We start from the raw sequence: 18306 nt of genomic DNA on the forward strand, positions 1-18306 counted from the left end.
AGTCCTTGGAGTAAACACTCTTAGCAACAACTAAACCATCAGTGTGTTGTCAACAGTGTTCTCATACAAAATCCACAACACAGCCCCATACCAGCTACTAAGAAGAAAATTAAGTCTATCCCAGACCAAGACAGATGTGATGATCAAATCTCAGCTACTTTTGGTCTCTCATTTCACTTTCTGTCCCTGTAAGCCAGTTCACTGATGTCAGACTCCTATTGGGTAACTCACCAGCTCCAATGTTTAATCTATGCCAAAGTTTGCAGGCTGAATTGTAAAGCAGAGTCCTGGTGGCTGTCATGGAAAGCTCCTGAAGCCTTTATCCTTTAACCAGCTGTACAGAAGACCTTTATTTTCTAATCATAGTTGTACATTGAAATTAAATATAGTCAATTTACAATCACAGTCAGGAATGTTTTCAGAGTTACAGCAAGGGAGGAGAGCATGTTCCTGGGCTAGGTGTGGGAGGACAGTGCATTAGGAAATTCTATTTGTCCCATATTTGGCCACAAGACTAAAATACACAGCATGAAATGGCTGAAAACAAGCCTTTGCAAGAGGAAGTCCTGAGCATTTGGTTGGAAACTTCTCAGCTAGCTGAAAAGTTGATCTGAAGTAGACACCCGTTGCAACCTTCAACGGTTGTGGAAGCATCTCTGACAAAGAAAGATGAAAATGGTAATTTTACTTTGCATCATGACTTCATTTGAAAGGGTAAGTCAGAAGAGCAAGTGTTAGCCAGTGGTTAGCCATTATAAGTTGAGAGGCTAAAACACTGTGACACTCGGTTCTTGTCCGGCTCTGTGCAGGCACAAGGGGCCGAGCAGCCCGGGCGGTGAGAGACCGGTCGTGCCCCGTGAGCAGAGCGGCGGAGCCCGCGACCCACGCCCGTCCCGAAGGGCCCGGAGGCGGAGCTGTCCCGGCACTGGGCGGAGCCCCAGGCACCTCGGGCTCCGCGGCCGAGAAGTGAAAGCGAAAGCGAAAGGCGGAGGGGAGCGGCGCGGCGGGCATGGCGGGGCAGCGGCCGTGCGCCTTCCCGCTGCTGGTGCGGGGGGACTGGGGCCCCGCCGAGCCGCCGCCCGCGCTCAGGAAGAAGCTGCTCTGCTACTTCCAGAGCCAGAGGCGCTCGGGCGGCGGCGAGTGCGAGCTGCGAGCCGGGAGCGACAGCGGGGCCGGGCACATCCTCGTCTGCTTCGCCTGCCCCGAGGGTGAGCGGCCGGGCCGGGCGGGAGGGGTGCCGGCGCTGCCCCGCGGCTCCGACGGGCGGGGGGCGGCCGCACCCCCCTGAGCGGTGCCCGCTGTGTTGGCAGTGAGGGAGCGGGTGCTGAGCCGGCCGGTCCACGAGCTCGTGTGGGGGTCCGGAGAGCGGCTGTCGCTGCAGGTCACCGCGGGCGGCCCCGCGCAGGTGAGCGGGCCGGTGGGGCGGGCGCGGTCCGGGCGCGGAGGCTCCGCGGCTGAGCGCTCTCTCTCGTTCCCGCAGGAGGCGGAGCCGGCCGGCGCGACCGAGGCGCCAGGTAGGAGCTGCGGCAGGAGCCGCGGGGGCTCCGGGGCTGGCGAGGCACCGGCCCGGGGAGCCCTGCGCAGGAGCTGGCATGGGCAAGCAGGCGGAGCCGCTTGCTTGGCCGGGCCGGCCGAACGGCGCTGTAGCGCTTAGATTCTTCTCCCCAGCGCTCCCCCTTCACTTCCCGAATCCCAAACACGATGGAATTCCTGAGGTGCAGCCCCCGAGCCACAACCCAGGCACCGGACAGACCGACCGCACTATCACGGCTAATACAGGCGCACGCACACATAAACTGCACAATCAATACACGCACGGCTACTCAGTACACACCTGGCTGATACACGCGCACAGCACTAATCAATACACACTCGTGGCCAATACATAGCTAATCAATGTGTGACTATCGGTACACACAGAAGTAATCCACATACACGGGGCTAATTCACACACAGCTCGCTTAGCTCTGCTTGCCAAGTACCTGCTTGTGCATAGCGGGGTGATTGCACAGGTGAGGACTGATGGCACAGGCTGGAAAAGCAGTTTGGTCAATCTTACCATTGTCCTTTGTTTTCTAATGTAGCTGCATTTCCTCTTGTTCTAAACTAGGAAGCTGAGCAGTCATGCTGGGTCAAACACATCTTGACAGAGGCTCTTCCAGAGGTCTCATTTTTAAAGCCATTTCCCTCCCAAGGGCTGATGTTCTCAGCACTTCTTATGTTCAGTGCAGTTTTTTGTGTGAGGAAAATGCTGTAGTGCATGGCAGGACCTGCTCATGGTCATTCGTGCAGCATGACTGTGTGCTGACATTATGCCCGAGGCTTCTTGAGCTCAGAGTCTTTCTGTAACCAGTTCAACATATGGTGTAAAAAGAGGAATCTGGAAGGCTGTGATTCTGACAGTGTCAAATGAAACTTAATTCAAGCTCTGTTAGCTCCTGGGTGTACATTATTATGTCCATTTTCTTCTTGAAGTACCCAGCAACTGGGAAACCATTGTCATTTATCTCTAGTTAATGAAACCCAAGTGTCTCTTCCCATCTGCCAGAATAAACAAACTCCTGTGCATACTCAGCAGAAGAAGATAGGTGAGTGTGTCACTTATCTAGTGGTGAACACTGTATTCTTGCTCCTTTGGTTTTCTGGACCTTTCTTCAGCAGTGCCCTGGCCACCCTCGTGGCTTGTGTTGTTTGTCTAATGCAGTGTAGGAATTGTGATCCCAGGCTAAAAGAAAGAAATGCATTTTTTCCTTTCTGTGAGTTCCTTTAGAGCCCCCACTTCACTGACCACCTCAGACAGGTCAGTTCCTTAGGGGACAGCAGTGGGCCTTTTTTCTGGCTAAGGCTGTCCCTACCCAGACCTTCCCAGCTGCTGTGCTGTGCCGGAGCATCGGGAGCTGTGTACCCCAGGTACACCTGAGCAGCCGTGGCAGCCAACAAGTATAGACCCCAGGTGACCCACAGCTATGTCTGAACTGTGAATGGGGAGCACTGGTTTCCCTCATTGTGTGTTTGTGAAGAAGTTTTTCTATCTTCTGCTGTCCTTGCCTGGTGATGAACTGAAGCATTTCCTCCCTACATGTTGATATGGCAACTCCCGCTGGTGATCTGCTTAACTTGTTTTGGTTCTTACCCTGTTCTTTTATTTGACCATAAGTGTGATCTGAACAAAAAGTGGTGCAAAAGCTTGGAAGATGGGAAGCTTGTTTTTATTCTTCACTTTTGCCTAAGGCATTAGGATGTGATCTTTTATTTCAGAGTCACGTGAGAAATTGGAAGCAGAGAAAACAATCTCTAGGAATTCTGCTGTAGTAGTAACCACTGCCTTTGGGGAGGAAATAGAAGATGAGATTTTAGAAGTGTACTTTGAAAATAAAAGGAAGTCTGGTGGAGGGACCATTGAGTCCTATGTCAAAAAGGATGACCGAGTGATCATCACCTTTCAGAATGAGCAAGGTATGTTATGGATGTTACACTGCTTAAGCTCCCTTTTAAAAACAGACCTTTGCTGGTGCAGGATCTCTCTCTGGGCATTGCTCCAAGCAGAAATGGTATATTATTGCTATTATTTGACATGCTACTCTACTGTGATATCTCTGTTTTTCTGTGGGACTAGATGCCCAAGAAGTTTTGCAAAGAAAGCATTGCTTGAGTAAGATTGATCTGATTGTGAAGCCATGGCAAGTGGAGACTTCCCAGGAGTCGTGCCAAGTGGAGAACTCTGAAGGATCTCTGCTTCCCACTGCAGTTGTGCTGGGAAATGTGAAGGACACAATAAAAGATTGCATGTTAATTATGCTGGTAGAGAACGTCAGTGGCTTGTCAGAGGAGGATGGTGACTTCAGTGTGGAAATGATACCTGAGTTATCTGCTGCTGTAGTTACTTTTACTGGAAATACTGGTAAGAAGGAGTCAGAATTGAAGCTCTTTTTATTAGCTACATGTTTGCATGTGTATGTGTGAGTGAGATTAAGCTGGAAGTATTATCTTTCGTATTTTTAAGGTTTGTGTCCTTTTAAAGGAGGATTTACTTTACTAAAGTTAATGCCATAACCTTTATGTGTGAGGTATAGAGGCCAGTGCAAGTCAGAAGGAGAGCTAGTAAACACAACAGGTAGGACTAAAACCAAACCATAACTTAAAATAAGCAATGAAGGATGTACTTGGTCTGAGAACAGAAAGATAGTAAAAGCTGTCCTTGCCAAAAGCTGTCCTTCAGAGAAGGTGTAGGTTTTTCTACCTTAGAAATTATTTGTCTCTCAAGTCATGCTCCAATCCTATGTTTTTTCATGTAGCTTTGAGGAAATAAGGAGATCTTTAAGAAACTTAACTGTTTTTTCTTGACAGATGAAAAAGTGATTTGACTGTCTTTTATTGTGAGGCTAACAGGGGGGAAGTAGCCAAAATGAGAAATGTATTTGTCATAAAATTGAGACAATTTGAACTGTTTACTTGTGTCTTACTAGCTGTGTACAAAGCCACAGTCCAAAAATGAACCTGATGTTGTTTTCTGCTGGAGTTAAAGAAACCCAGTGACAGTCAGTAGGAAAACTAGTGGTAAATTCTGGCTGCAATCACTGTAATCAAGGATTGTGATCAACCATGAGGGGAATACTAAGTGACACATACTGAATATGTGGAAAGAAGCAGCTTTATGGGCAGCTCTGAGCTGATTTTGTGATCCAGTGCTTTGATCAGTGCACAGGGTGATAATCTGCTAACATCATGGTAGACAAACGAGCTCCGAGTTTGATCTTTCCTTTTTCTTCTCCTTTCTCCTTCTAGATGCAGAGGAATTTGCTAAAAAGCTGAATCAAAACCATAGAGCAAGGAAACAAAACATTACTGCATGGTGCCTTGAGCAAACAAAAAGTGTTAGGGCTGAAAATATACCACCCAACACCCCCAGTCACTATATAACTGTCTACTTTGAAAATGAGAAGTATGGTGGTGCACAGGTAGTGGATGTTCAACAGCTGCCTGATGAAGATGCAGCTATCATTAGATTTGGTGACTATAAAGGTAATGTAGAAATGCAGAGGCCTTATTTTTTTTTTAGAACATCTTGTTTAAAGACCAAAATGTGGATTTTCTAGAGAAATGCCTCCTTTGTCCTTGTAAAATAGCAGATGTGGTGCTTTGGTCTCATGCTAACTGGAGTGCAAGCTTCAGTTTTGGACCAGCTGGGCATAAGGCATAGAACTTTTTCATTTTCTAGACAGTTTATTTCACCCAGGCCTTGATCCTTACAGAGTTCTGGGTGCAGTTTGAGTTCCATGGGGAGTACACAGCCCCACAGGTACAGGGGACTTCCCCCACCTGCTGTCTTGGCCACCAGCTGCCCATGGCAACATGCCCAGTCTGGCTCATCTCAGGACAAACTCTTGGGCAGTTTTTTGGCTGGAGAGCACATGCTATGGGTTGTTCAGTCAGTGGCAGAAAGATGAGTGACTGTGAAAAGTGTAGGACAAGGGAGAAGCTGGAGGCATTGCAGTGAAGGGGAGAATTGAGGAGGAGTTGAAGGAAGGAGATGGTCTTTTGGGAAAAACAGGAGCTGTGTTTTGAACTGCTAAGTATTAGCCCAGACACTATGGAGCTGGGCACTTCAAGTACAGCATATAAGAGAAGTGGGGGCAGAGATTATGCACACCTCCTTCCAGAGGTGTGGATGCTGTTGTGCTTGACTGTCTCTCTTCAGCATTTTAAATGAATAATTCTTCAAAAATCTGGAATTATTTATATTTGGGTACTGGAGGAAATGAATCTAAAAATGTTCTTAAGAATAACAAACATTATTATCTAGAAAATACAGTTTAAAAACCCCCAAGCAATGAAAAAGCCCCAAAACAAAAAGAGAAGCTCTTAAGTGCTGATATTAATAACTTCAGGGGGTTGTTTGTTTGTTTTAGATGTAAAAAATATCCTGGCAAAGAAGCATTCACTCAACAAAACACCAATCTTTGTCTATCCTTACTACACCTCACTGGGAACAGCTTTATATGGAAAGGAAGGGCCGCAGATAAAGAAGCCAGATCCAATTACATTGCCTCTGGATCCCTGTATCTGGAATTATTTGCAAGGAAATAGTAGCTTAATTGAGGCAATAGATCATGAAATGGCAAAGTGTAATTGTGTGCCAGTGTGGCCTGACACCCTCTGTGCAGATCCAAAAGTTACTTTGCATCCTTCAGCTGTTTTTTCTGAGCGGAAGAGATCAGTATCTCGATTGGTTAAGGCATGGAAAGAAGATGTTTCCACAGCATTTTCACACACCATATCAAAATATGAAGCAATCCAATGTCAAGTAAGCACAGAGGTGTGGGAAGCCATTAGGAACAGCTTTCCCCATGATGAAGTTCTGATGATCCCAAATATTTCCAAGGATTTACATGTTCTGGTAGGTGAAAAAGAAGCTGTGAAGAAGGTTGAACAAGAACTGAAGCTCCTGATCAAAAAGGCCAGCAGAGAAATTGAAAGAGAAAAACAAAGAACTGAACTGAAAGTCAAGACAGTGAATCCAGGGGAATATGGAATTTTACAGATGACTGGTCTTGAAGAAAAATTTCGTACAGAGTTCCCAGACCTGCAAATAACTTATGATAATTTGCAGAAGAGCATTAACCTATCTGGAGTGCCTGAGGAAGTTTACAAAGTAAAAGGAGAAATACTTGATCACATACACAAAATGGCAAAGAAAACAATTAATGTCCACCCTAACATTTTTCAGTTTTTAGAGCATATTGATAATGAAGCCCTGTCACAGATCCTGTTTGTATCAAAACAAATTAATGTCTTTTATGAGATTGATGCAGGAGAGATCATCCTGAAAGGCAATGCTCCTGAAGATCTGCTAAAAGCAGAGGAAGAAATAAAGAAAGAACTGGACTACAAAAGTATTACTTTGGAGGATGAGTCAGTCCTCCAGAAGGAGGATTGGCGGGTGCTAGCCAAGGAAACCTGCTCTAATGGAGCTGTAGCAGTCACCCAGGCAGAGACTCAGATCGTGATTGCTGGTCTTTCTGAAGCTGTAGCAAAATCCTTTGAGAAACTTTACAGCTTTATAGATGAAAACACACATGTGCAAAAGGTCATTGAAGGAAAGCCAATGGCACTCATAAAGTTTTTTAAGAAAGAGAAGGTCGGTGATTGGGCTGACTTATCAAAAAAAGGTGTGAAAGTTGATTTCAGCACACAGAAAAACTGTGAAGTCATAACGTTGAGTGGGCCAAAGACAAAAGTGCTGGAAGGAGTCAGCTTAGTTGAGCAAATACTATCTGGCCTGCATTTTAAGCGTGTGGTAATTGACTTGCCAGGAGCCAAGGCATATATAAAAGAGCAAGCACACCTTTTGGCCCCCCATATAAAAGAAATGTTCAAGTGTTTAGTCCTACTGGAAGAGCAGCCGGAAGAACAGCTGAAAGAACAGAAACAACACAGTGACAGAGGCAAGCTCTATATGCAGGTGACCATGGGTGAGACTGTAATAGCGCTTTACAAAGCTGACTTGTGCACTCATCCTGTTGATGTTGTGGTGAATGCATCTAATGAGGACCTAAACCACATTGGGGGCCTGGCTGATGCACTGTCAAGAGCAGCTGGGCCAGCGCTGCAGGAGGAGTGTGATGAGCTGGTGAGGAAGCTGGGGAGTTTGCAGCCCGGCTGCGCCGTGATCACGCGCGCCGGGAAACTGCCCTGCAAGAACGTCATCCACGCTGTCGGGCCCAGGTGGAGTGCGGAGAATTCAGCAATGTGCATGTGGTTGTTGAGGAAGACAGTGAAAAAATGTCTGCAACTGGCTGAAGCATACAAGCACCATTCCATAGCTCTGCCTGCTATAAGTGGAGGGATTTTTGGCTTCCCAATGGAACTGTGTACTTACTCGATTGTATCTTCCATCAAGGAGACCTTGGAAGAGTCCAAGGGGAACAGCACTTTGAAGGAGGTTCATCTCGTGGGTTTTGCACAGGATAGCATTCAGGCTTTCAGTAAGGCATTTAAAGAAGTTTTTTCAGAGTCTTCAGCTTCCTACAGGCCACCTCATCATGTCAGTACAGTTCCTCACCCTAAGCAGAGAACTTCTAAGCACATTAAGAACTTCCCCTTCATAACAACTAAGGAAGGCCTTAACATTGTGCTGCAAACAGGAAGCATTGAGGATGCTGCAGTAAGTGTTCTAAATTACCTCCTTTTGAAATAAAAAGTGGGTACTTTTGTGTCTTTTTTTAAAACTTAACAAACACAAAACCAATGTCATTGGTGAACAACTGGCATGAAACGTGCAGTTGGTATTGCACTTCCTGTGGAGAACCAGTGATTTTGATAATTGATTTCTGATTGCCTCCTGCACTGAATTTCTGTTAGCTGGCTGATAGATACCTGTACTGGGATTGCCAATACTGGAAGCAGGTCTGTCCAGGACCCTTCTGCAAAACCTCTAAGGAGTGGATGTGTGCCTCCCATAGCTTGTGCATGCAGGTCCTCCAGTTGGCCAGGGCAGAATATATGTTAAAATGTGTATGAGGCCCTTTCTGAGGAGCTAAATACAGGGTTTTTTGCAATGTTGAGTGCCCTTTGTATTTCTCTCATTCATAAGTTACTGCTTTTCTCACTTCTTTTTTCCTTAGATTACCCCAAGTCTTGTTTATCTTCAGTGTCTGCTTGTCCCCCTAAACTAGCCATGCACAGGAAGCCCTGCCTACCTCAGTGAACTCACATTTTGGTTTGTGAGCCTCTCCTTGAGAACAAACTTGCACAAATGTTTTTCAGATGGAGGTAGAATGAGTAAACAAGGAATGCAGAATTGTCACTCCCATTAGGCTGAATTTAATTTAATAGTTAACTCAATTTTGTGTTTCTTGGGGCAGGCTCATGATATTGGAATTGAGCATAATTTCTGGTTTATTCTAAAACTTTGTTCTCTCTGGTTTTTTCCCAAAAATTTACCTTGTAGACCATCAGGCAGGCTGTATTTGGTTATCCAAGGCAAAATTTAAATTTGATACTTACAAGCTAGAGTTTTTACCTGTGTGTTTTTCAGACATCCATTGTTGTTGTCAGCGTTGGGAAAGATCTCCAGCTTGACAAAGGGCCGCTTGGTAAAGCTTTGCTAAACAAGGCAGGGCCAATGCTTCAGACAGGCTTGAATAAAGAAGGTGGAGGAAGAATACCTGAGGAAGGATCTGTGTTGAAAACTAAAGGTTACAATCTGGCTTGCAGTGTTGTGCTTCATGCTGTGGTACCTTTGTGGTCTCAGAAAAACACACCTTCAAAGGTAAAAGGGTCTTTATTTGCCTGAGTTTTTCTGGGATTTACAGTGTGTTTAATGGCACTTTTCCTCTGATATGGGAGACCGTCTCATAAAAGATGAGAGCGTTTTACTCATTCTTTTTTAACTGTGGGCTGATCCCTCATTGACTTAATAAATTCCTTGTGAATTCCTTGTATATGGAATTAATTGTATTTTAATACCAAGAGATAGCTGAAAGGGAAAGTGTTACATTACACATACTGGGAAAAAATACCTCCAGTAACTGAAAAAATAATTGTGCTTTACAGGTCTTGGGTGACATAATCACAAAATGCCTGGAGATTGCTGAAGAACTGTCTTTGAAATCAATTACTTTTCCAGCAATTGGGACAGGGAATTTAGAATTCCCAAGATCTGTTGTTGCTAAATTATTGTTTGACAAAGTGTTTGAATTCAGTAGTGAAAAAAGAGTAAATTCTCTTGAAGAAGTTCACTTCCTATTGCACACAAAAGACACAGCTAATATTCAGGTGAGTTATTGTGGTTATATTATATTATGTTATATTATGGTGTGTCTGAGTCTGTCTCATGATACTTGGCTATCTGATGATATTCAAAGAATCTCCAAGGTGCTTGTTCTTATACTAAAGGAAAAGGTTGCTGACAGTGTCTCTCATCTATACTGAAGGTTGTCTTTTTAGTTCTATCTCCCATGGTCACCAGCATATCAAGTACAGTCCTGCTCCCTTCCTGTCCTTTTCTGTTTCCTGAGAATAATACATACAAAAGTGTAATTACTCTTTATTTCATGAACTCACCTAATTCTTCAGTCAGTAGGTCGACAAGTTTGTTGTAACTACTGCTTCAATGCCTGCACTCTTGACAAACAGGTATGCTTTTAATGGAGTGCTGGTGTCTTTTTAGGAGGAATCTTTGTGTTAGGATTGCTGTGCTGTAGAAACATAAAAGTTTTCTCCATCACCCTCTCTTCAGTGTCCCATTAACATAAATTTCAATATCCACACTCAAGTTACTCATTTCACACTGAAAGAGAGCAGTCACACTGTGATGTTCAGATAAGTGTTCCTACATCTGTTGCCTTCTGTACTTTGTGCAACTTTTTGAAAGGCTAAACTTGAAGGCTACTGCATCAAAACCTGAGCTATTGTGCACAGAGAAGGGTGGCATTCCCTGTAAGAGCTGAGCTAGCATGAACTACTCACTCACTGCAAGGATGCCTTCTGCTGCTCTACCCCTGTGGAATGGTAAAAGCCACCCCCCATGTGGCTTTGACTCCATTATTTGTGATTCTGTGTGCTGTTCACACCGAGCAGCCTTGCTCTCTGAGAACAACATCTGTCAGGACTTGCCATCAGCATTGTGGCAGATGATGTGAAGTAATTTGCATTGAATTCTTTCTAAATGTTTTTAGCTTTGCTTTTCAAACCTTTATTTTTACTGTGTGAAGACTTCTACAGGGGTTGATTGTAATTTCATTCTCTAGGAATTCTCAGATGAACTTGAAAAAAGATCTGTAGCTGTGACAGGAGAGAATCCTGCTCCAAATGATGCTAGCCCAAGCACAGGTAAGGTTTATTCACAGAAACTGTGTGCCTACTGATTATTTTTTTCAAGTATTCCAGAGAATGCATTAATTATGGATATTTAGGTACTTGCTTGGTGAGCATGTCATTCCCAAAGTCTGAGTGGCTGCTGTAAAGGCCTTATTTCAGGCTGAGTGTCTGTTATGACAGAAATAGTGCAGGAGATGCTAAGGAAAAACGTGTTCCTGTGATTCTGGATAGTGCCCCTGCAAATAGGAACAGCAGAAGTTATAAGGTGTCAAGGGCATCAGCAGTGCTTTTACTTTTATTGCTGTAGCAGTAGATTAAACTGTGACCAAGGTAGTGTCTTCCTCTGTCCTGGGAAGGCAGGTGAGATCCTGGGTATGTGTGTTGAAGTGGTCTCTTTGAAATACCCTTATGTATGTTCAGATGAATAGCAAAATCAAACTGAAATGTATTTCTTAATGGAACTGCAGCCTGTAGAAAAATGAGTTACATATCGAAAACTTAGTTACAATTTTACAAATAACATGTGTAAAAATTTGCACCTTTTCAAGAAGGAGAGAACCTGCCTGGAAACTCTGTGAGACACAGAAGCAAGGGAGTGAGACTTAGAAAGTTTGCTGCTGTCTTACATGGGAATTTTGCAGTGGTAAAATGTCACCAAGTAGTGTCTGCATAAGAGGTGTGCAGCAAAACACATTTTCCCTGCCATCCTGCCATGATAGAAATGATGGGAATGAATGCAGGTGGAGTACAGACTCGTATAAGAATGATTTTCAGTTAGCATGGCAGGCAATCCCTTCCACAGGCTGAGTCTGTAGCCAAACTGTGTCTCTGTAGGCATTGTACCCAATCCCTCCTTTCTGCTCAGGGTCTGTATTTCTTTTCCTGCAGCTTTTTCTGCTGTCCCTTCAGCCTCAGCACACAATGTGCCTGAAATGACAATTGGCTCCATCATGTTCCGGGTGGCAGAAGGTGATATTACCAAGGAGGAGGGAGATGCCATTGTAAACATAACAAACGAGACCTTCAACCTCAAAACAGGTATTTTAATTGATATTGTGTGTGCTTGGAAGGGCTGGGAAAGAGGAACAGCAGCCCTTTTATTTGTTTCACAGTGTAGTTTCTGTTTTGCTTCTTGGGGTACAAAAGTTCAATTAGGGAGTGTCTGAACTTTATTCACTTGTTTATCTATGTTACAGGACAGCATGCTTAAGCCTCCCTTGCAGAAAGGGAAACTAATTATCTTTTTATAGAGCACCTCTCAGACTAAAGGAGGAGACAAACGTCAGTGAGGTTTTGACCTTAGTGAAACTTGTTGGGTACTCAAAACATCAGTTTGAATTGAAAAAGCATATAAGGCTAAAATTTTGGCTACAGTCTCTGTAATATTATCAGAATTGAGATTATTTAGATGTGATGAGGCATACAGTTCTGCCTCAGATGGGACTTCAACAGCAGTAACAGTGGATCCATGTTGCTCTTTTCATTTAAGGTGTCTCCAGAGCAATTCTGAATGGTGCTGGAAAAGCAGTTGAAGATGAATGTGGTGTACTAGGTATGGTGCAACATTTCTGACCTCTCCAAAGGTGTTACTCTGACTACTGTAGTTCCATCTGTATTACACACTGTTACAGCAACTAGTTTTTAATCTGTTAATGTGATATTTGAAAACATCTAATGGGGAAGAAAAGGTAAAATCTTCAGGATTCAGCTTCGAAGCATACATAAAGATCCAAATCTATTGTTATTGTTATCCTCTTATTTCAATAAAGATTTCCTTAAAACAGAGTCAACATCAAACATAGCCGTGAGCAAGGGGTGATGCTGGCAAAAATGTTAATAGAGAAACCATTTGTAGGCCAAATAGTTGGACAGCAACTATAATGAAAGAGGAGTAAAGATGGATGAGTATGTGGTTTAAAACACCAGAAAAGAAGGGAAGTGGGAAATATGCAGGTGTGGAGGTCACCTTGGAAGACCAACCAAAGGAAAAGAATTATGTGGAAGAGATCCAAGGTAAACAAGCTGTTCTTGCACAGCCCAAGAGGGTAATATGGGTTAGGTGGCCTGCAGGTAGATGGCATATTCATGTGTGTGTGTAGACAGAATGCCAGTCTTCATTAAGTTCTCCAAGTTTACTGAGCAAACCTGACAAATAAAGGCACACACTAAATTTATTTGCCAAAGGAGGCAAATATTTTACAAAAATAAACCAAGTTTTTGTGCCTTGGAAGAGAAAATTGAATGAAGGGGTTGCTCACTTTATGGAAGGAGACACAAAGCTTATCCTGGTGCATATTTCTCACCATTTCTTATTTCCTGATGAGGACTAGCACACATCTATATTGGGGATAATTGTTGATTATTTTCTCCTACTTATGTTTCAGCCCAGAAAACTGGCAAGAACTGTATCATCACCCAGGCAGGAAACCTGCCATGCAAAAAAATAATGCATTTTGTTTACCAACGTGATATCAGGTCCCTGGTTTTCCAAGTACTCCAGGAGTGTGAACTGCAGCAGTACACCTCTGTCGCCTTCCCAGCAATCGGAACAGGTCTGTGTCTCCCTTTTCTGAAAAGGGTTCAGTGCATGTGATTCTGCTGATCTCAGGGCTCAAGTGATGAGTTTGATTTATCTGGAGAGGTTGTTATTTGGTGAAAATATATTTGGGAATATGCAGTCTTTAAAAATGTTATTAGACGCTTATGAAAGCTAGAAAACTTCAGTCCTTACAGTGATCCAGTACATCAAGAGCATGAGTTTTCTAAAGCCAAAACTTCCTTGCTAACAGGGATTCAAAGGTATGTCTGTGATTGCTGAAGAACCTGAAGCCTGGTATATGTGGGCACCTCATCAGAGAGTAGCCAGGGAGGGGAGGTACTCCTCCATTGCTGAAATCAGTAGGTGATGGAACTCTGGCCAGCAGCTGCACAAGTAGGATTGATACAAATGGAACACAAGCCTGTCAAAAAGCCCAAATTGTCCCTTTTTTTGTTCTCTTCTCATTTTCAGTTAGTTTGGTAGAAATCCCCTGGAGCTGGAGAATCCAGAGCTGCACCCCATGCACATGGGAACCTCTTGCACAAATAAAATTAGGCTTGCATTTTGAGCAAGGAATGGACTACCGGGCCACTGAGCAGCAGGCCTGTGGCCTGTTAGCTACCCAAGCATATAATCTACATCATAACCTGATTGGTTGAAAGGACACTTCCATTTTTCCCTTACTGGAAAGGTGGTCCCCAACTTTCTTTTCCTGATACATAGAAACCTTTCTTAATTGCCAGCCTGATGTTATTCTCAACTTGTTTATGATCCAGCTGATGGTGTGGATATATTCAAACCTGTCCTTTTAAAGATGTTTTAATCATCTGTAACAGTTATTAACACTTTCTAGAGCAAAATATCTGCATCTTTTTTCAGGAGAGGCACGCCGCAATCCAGCTGAGGTAGCTGACAACATGATAGATGCAGTAACTGACTTCGCAAAAAGGAATTCTGCTACGTCTGTGAAAACTGTTAAAGTTGTCATCTTTCAGCCACATCTGATGAGTGTGTTCCAAGCAAGCATGCAGAAAAGAGAAAAGTCTACTGCAACACGAATCAAAGCCTTTGTTTCCAAGGCATATCACATGGGTAAATGTAAGTAGATGTCATTTAGGTACAGGTTATAGATCAATCTGTTTAGCACTAGCTAAAAAAGATTAATATTAATGACAATATTTATGTATTTCAATGTAGCACTCTGGAGCTCTGAGAAACTTTCCCCTAAGGAAGAAACCAAAGTGGTTTTGGAAAAGAAAATCAACCTGGCTGTTGTGCAGATTTGTGGTGAAAATAAAAAAGAAGTGGAAGAAGCTGAAAAGTGGCTGAGAAGTGCAATTTCAAAAGAACAGTCTCAAACACAAATTGTAGATGAGACTATCTCTCATTTCAATGAAGAAGAGAAAGCAGAACTGCGTGACCTAGAAAATGAATTAAAAATTTGTCTTAATTTGAAGAGTACCCATATTGAAATTTCAGGGGTTGCAAAAGATGTGTGCGTGGCTTCTTTAGCTGTTCATAAAATGATTCTCAGGGTAAAAGCTGCTAAAGAGACACAGGCAAAACTTTTACAAAATTCAATTGAATGGAAATATTTTGAAAAGGATTCTTATGTACCCTTCAACAGTCTCACAAATGTGGAGTTGGAAGATGCTTACAAGGGAAAGCAGAAAACTCTTGAAGTCACCATTGGTGAACAAATTTACACAGTGGATATGGAACAGAAGACTGCTGTGGATGCCCATGGAAGGCAGATATCCCTTATACGTATTGAGAAATCTGAAGGTATGTAAAAGCATCGTGACAGACTGATGTTCCCATGTGACAACCTGCTTGCACCCAGTAAGAGAAAGGAGAAGGGAATGATGAGAATATTTAAAATACATATTAGGAGTTTTCTGCAGGTCCTTTTCTGGAGCATGTGGAAAGGAACCGAATTGGGAAATAAAATAATGTTGCAGCTATTTAAAATATTTTGAAAAGAGAGTAATGTGTTCTGATGTTCTTAACAGGCTTAATAGCAATAATGTTCTTGTAGCATTTGTTGTGCTAGATCTCAGCTCACTTCTGTTCTTGAACCGTATCCTCTTCCATTTACAGAACAGGGAGATCCTCCTTTCCCAGTCATCCATAAGCAAGATGTGTGGACTTCTAGAAGAATTTGTAGAAGGTTATGTTTCATTTTAGGCAGGGGATTTGGGTGAATATGAGTGATCGTTTTTCTTCTGCAGATCAAAAGTCAACAGCGCCCCCTCCAACATGGGACCATATGGAAAATGAGCAATTCAAAATAGTGGAACTAAAACCAGACTCAAGAGAGTACAAAGATGTGCAAGAAAGGTTTCAGCAAACCTGTCAGTTATACAAAATTGAAAAGGTAAAAGCAAGTCATCATTTCTTAATGGCAAGCGATGAAGGATACTGATAACAGAAAAATAAAATCCCCTGGGATTTCTAAAGCTGGGACAAGTCTTTCTGGCTGTCATTAACTTTATTCAGTTTTAATCAGTTTAATGTTGCAGTACAGGTATTTGGAGCAGCTCTTAAGCAGTCACTTCTTCAGCTCCAGAGGACAGTGCTCTTCCTTGGAATGGTTTTTGCTGTAGCAGAGCACGTTTTGCCAGTATGCCACGTGTGTTGTGCATATGGGCAAAACGTCATAACCTGGCTGGTTGCCAGGCCAACAAAAGGATGTGCATATGCCATGCACACATGCCACATGTGTTGTGCAGACCCAGCAGGCATTTACAGCCTGGAAACCTGTGAAAAGCTCCTGTATTGTTTTCCAGGAGTGTTTGTCTTATGGTTTGGGCTGGGTTCTGCTACCTGCCATGCCAGAGTTTGGAAAGATTTGACTAATTTATTTAATCACCTGATGTATGTGTATTGGAGCTAGGAGGGGAATCTTGGATGCTGATTGAATGATTGATAGGCTAACTTTTTTCATTACAGCAACCTACCCACTTTCTTTCTTTCTTTCTTTCTTTTTCTTTCTTTCTTTCTTTCTTTCTTTCTGTCTTTCTTTCTTTCTTTCTTTCTGTCTTACTTTCAAACTTCACAGATTGAAAGGATACAGAACCTGTATTTCTGGAAAAGCTACCAAATAAAAAAGTGTGAAATAGATAAAAAAAATGGCGACAAAAATAATGAGAGGCTTCTGTTTCATGGGACGAGTCAGGAGTCATTAACCCTTATTAACAAACATGGATTTAACCGGAGCTATGCTGGAATGAACGGTAATGTAACTTTCCAAACAACTCTTGTTTTCCCTTACAGAGCTAGGACTGATTTGGTCATGCCATGTATACTCCTACCTTGTGTGCAAAATTATTTATTTTGTTGTATTTCCCTATTGCAAATAAAAAACAGAGTTGTCCAGTGATTCACAGGCTCTGAAGGTGGCAGATAAGGAGTTGCTGCTACTGAAACACTCACAAACCTTTGCTTTTCTGACTACAGCTGCAAACTTTGGAAATGGAACATACTTTGCTGTTAATGCCTGCTATTCTGCCAATGACCTCTACTCTAAACCAGATGTGAATGGGAGGAAGTACATGTACTTGGCCCGAGTCCTTGTTGGAGAATACTCTCTGGGGAAAAAAGGATCAATTACTCCAGCACGAAAAAATGTTAGCAACTCTGTAGATCTGTATGATAGTTCAACTGATAACATGAGCCAGCCATCCATGTTCATAATTTTTAATGACATTCAAGCTTACCCAGAATATCTTATCACTTTTACTAAGTAAGTATTTTAATTGCAGCCACAACTGTATGTCTTTTAGCCTCTATGTAGAATAGAAACATTTGTAACAAAACACTAAACAAAAATACTAAAGAATTGTGTCAGATTAAGTTCTGACTTGATTTAAGCAATCTCTGGCAGTTTCTGATCCCCCTGAAGCTTGCTGACACTTGGAGCAGCTGAATGTATTAAGACTCAAGCACAATATTGTACTACAGTCCTCTTTTAGATTACATAGTGAGCCTTTCTATTGTATCAGCCACACAACCTTAGGGCCTTCCTAATTGCTGGTGGGGGATTGGAAGGGATAATGCAGCCACAGACTGTTCAGTGTTGCATTTCTGATGCCTTTTTATACTCTGTGACAGTCTCATAACTAGTTATGTTAGAGCAGTTTTCAATAAAGGAACCAGTTGTACTAAATAGCTTGTGTTTGTCTAAACTTCTTTGAACATTTAGCATTGGTTTTTAACCAGTGAACTTCAATGAACTTGACATTACAGATTTGGAATTACTTGTTTTTAATACAATAAACCCTGCTGCTTTGCAGCACCCCCAACTTTGAAAAGGCCTTGGCTCCTCTGAATGTATTGGGTTTGATTTACTTGGTTGTATGATTAAGAAAAAAAAAATCTTCCAATGCTTTCTTTACATAGTTAGGTTACTGTTATAATTTTACCATGGGTTGGTGTGTCCCTATGAGAAATAAGTACTGTGGGGTAACTCTGGCCAAGGGACACCTTTTCTAGGGAAGGTGGTGTGAAATAACATGAATATGCAAGTCAAGTGTCTCAGGAGAGCCATTAACTCCAGGCTGTGCATTTGCACATCCCATAACTCCTGTGACTGCACTGGCACTGCTCCCTTTGGACTTTTTTGCTTTTTACTATGTAAAAAAACTCAAGTGGTTAGAAAAACTCCATTTTCTAACCACTGAAAATTGCTGACTGTTGAGATCAAGTGTGTTGAAATCAATTTAACCTAGAGCTGGAGATCAAGGTATTGGTATGGGGGCCAAAAGTCTTACGCTTTGCTTGTACAGTGAATAAACTTATTAAGTGCTCATCACAAATACCTGTGGCCAGTGGTTCAGCAGCATGCCAGGAGCCAGAGGAGATGGCTCCAGGCTCTTCATTGCTGCTATGGGTCACTGGTACGAGGACCATTCTCTCCAGGAGCCAGTACTGCATCAGGTCTGAGC

At 42.8% G+C, this 18306-nt stretch overlaps 1 protein-coding gene across 1 annotated transcript; it reads left to right on the plus strand.

The window, feature by feature from the left end:
* Nucleotides 1–980: 980 nt before the first annotated feature.
* LOC110480607 (protein mono-ADP-ribosyltransferase PARP14) lies at nt 981–17528 on the plus strand. The gene is made up of 18 exons (XM_021548680.2): nt 981–1208; nt 1311–1405; nt 1481–1514; nt 3259–3456; nt 3617–3901; nt 4786–5022; nt 5910–8164; nt 9038–9271; nt 9556–9777; nt 10752–10833; nt 11710–11859; nt 12311–12373; nt 13206–13373; nt 14240–14458; nt 14558–15145; nt 15592–15737; nt 16422–16596; nt 16820–17528. Exons 1-18 carry the CDS (start codon nt 1010–1012, stop codon nt 17107–17109), a joined length of 5640 nt encoding a protein of 1879 aa, XP_021404355.2. The 5' UTR covers nt 981–1009; the 3' UTR covers nt 17110–17528.
* Nucleotides 17529–18306: the final 778 nt, after the last annotated feature.

This window comes from Lonchura striata, chromosome 8 (genome assembly GCF_046129695.1).
Source record: "Lonchura striata isolate bLonStr1 chromosome 8, bLonStr1.mat, whole genome shotgun sequence".
NCBI classification, from domain to species: Eukaryota; Metazoa; Chordata; class Aves; order Passeriformes; family Estrildidae; genus Lonchura; species Lonchura striata.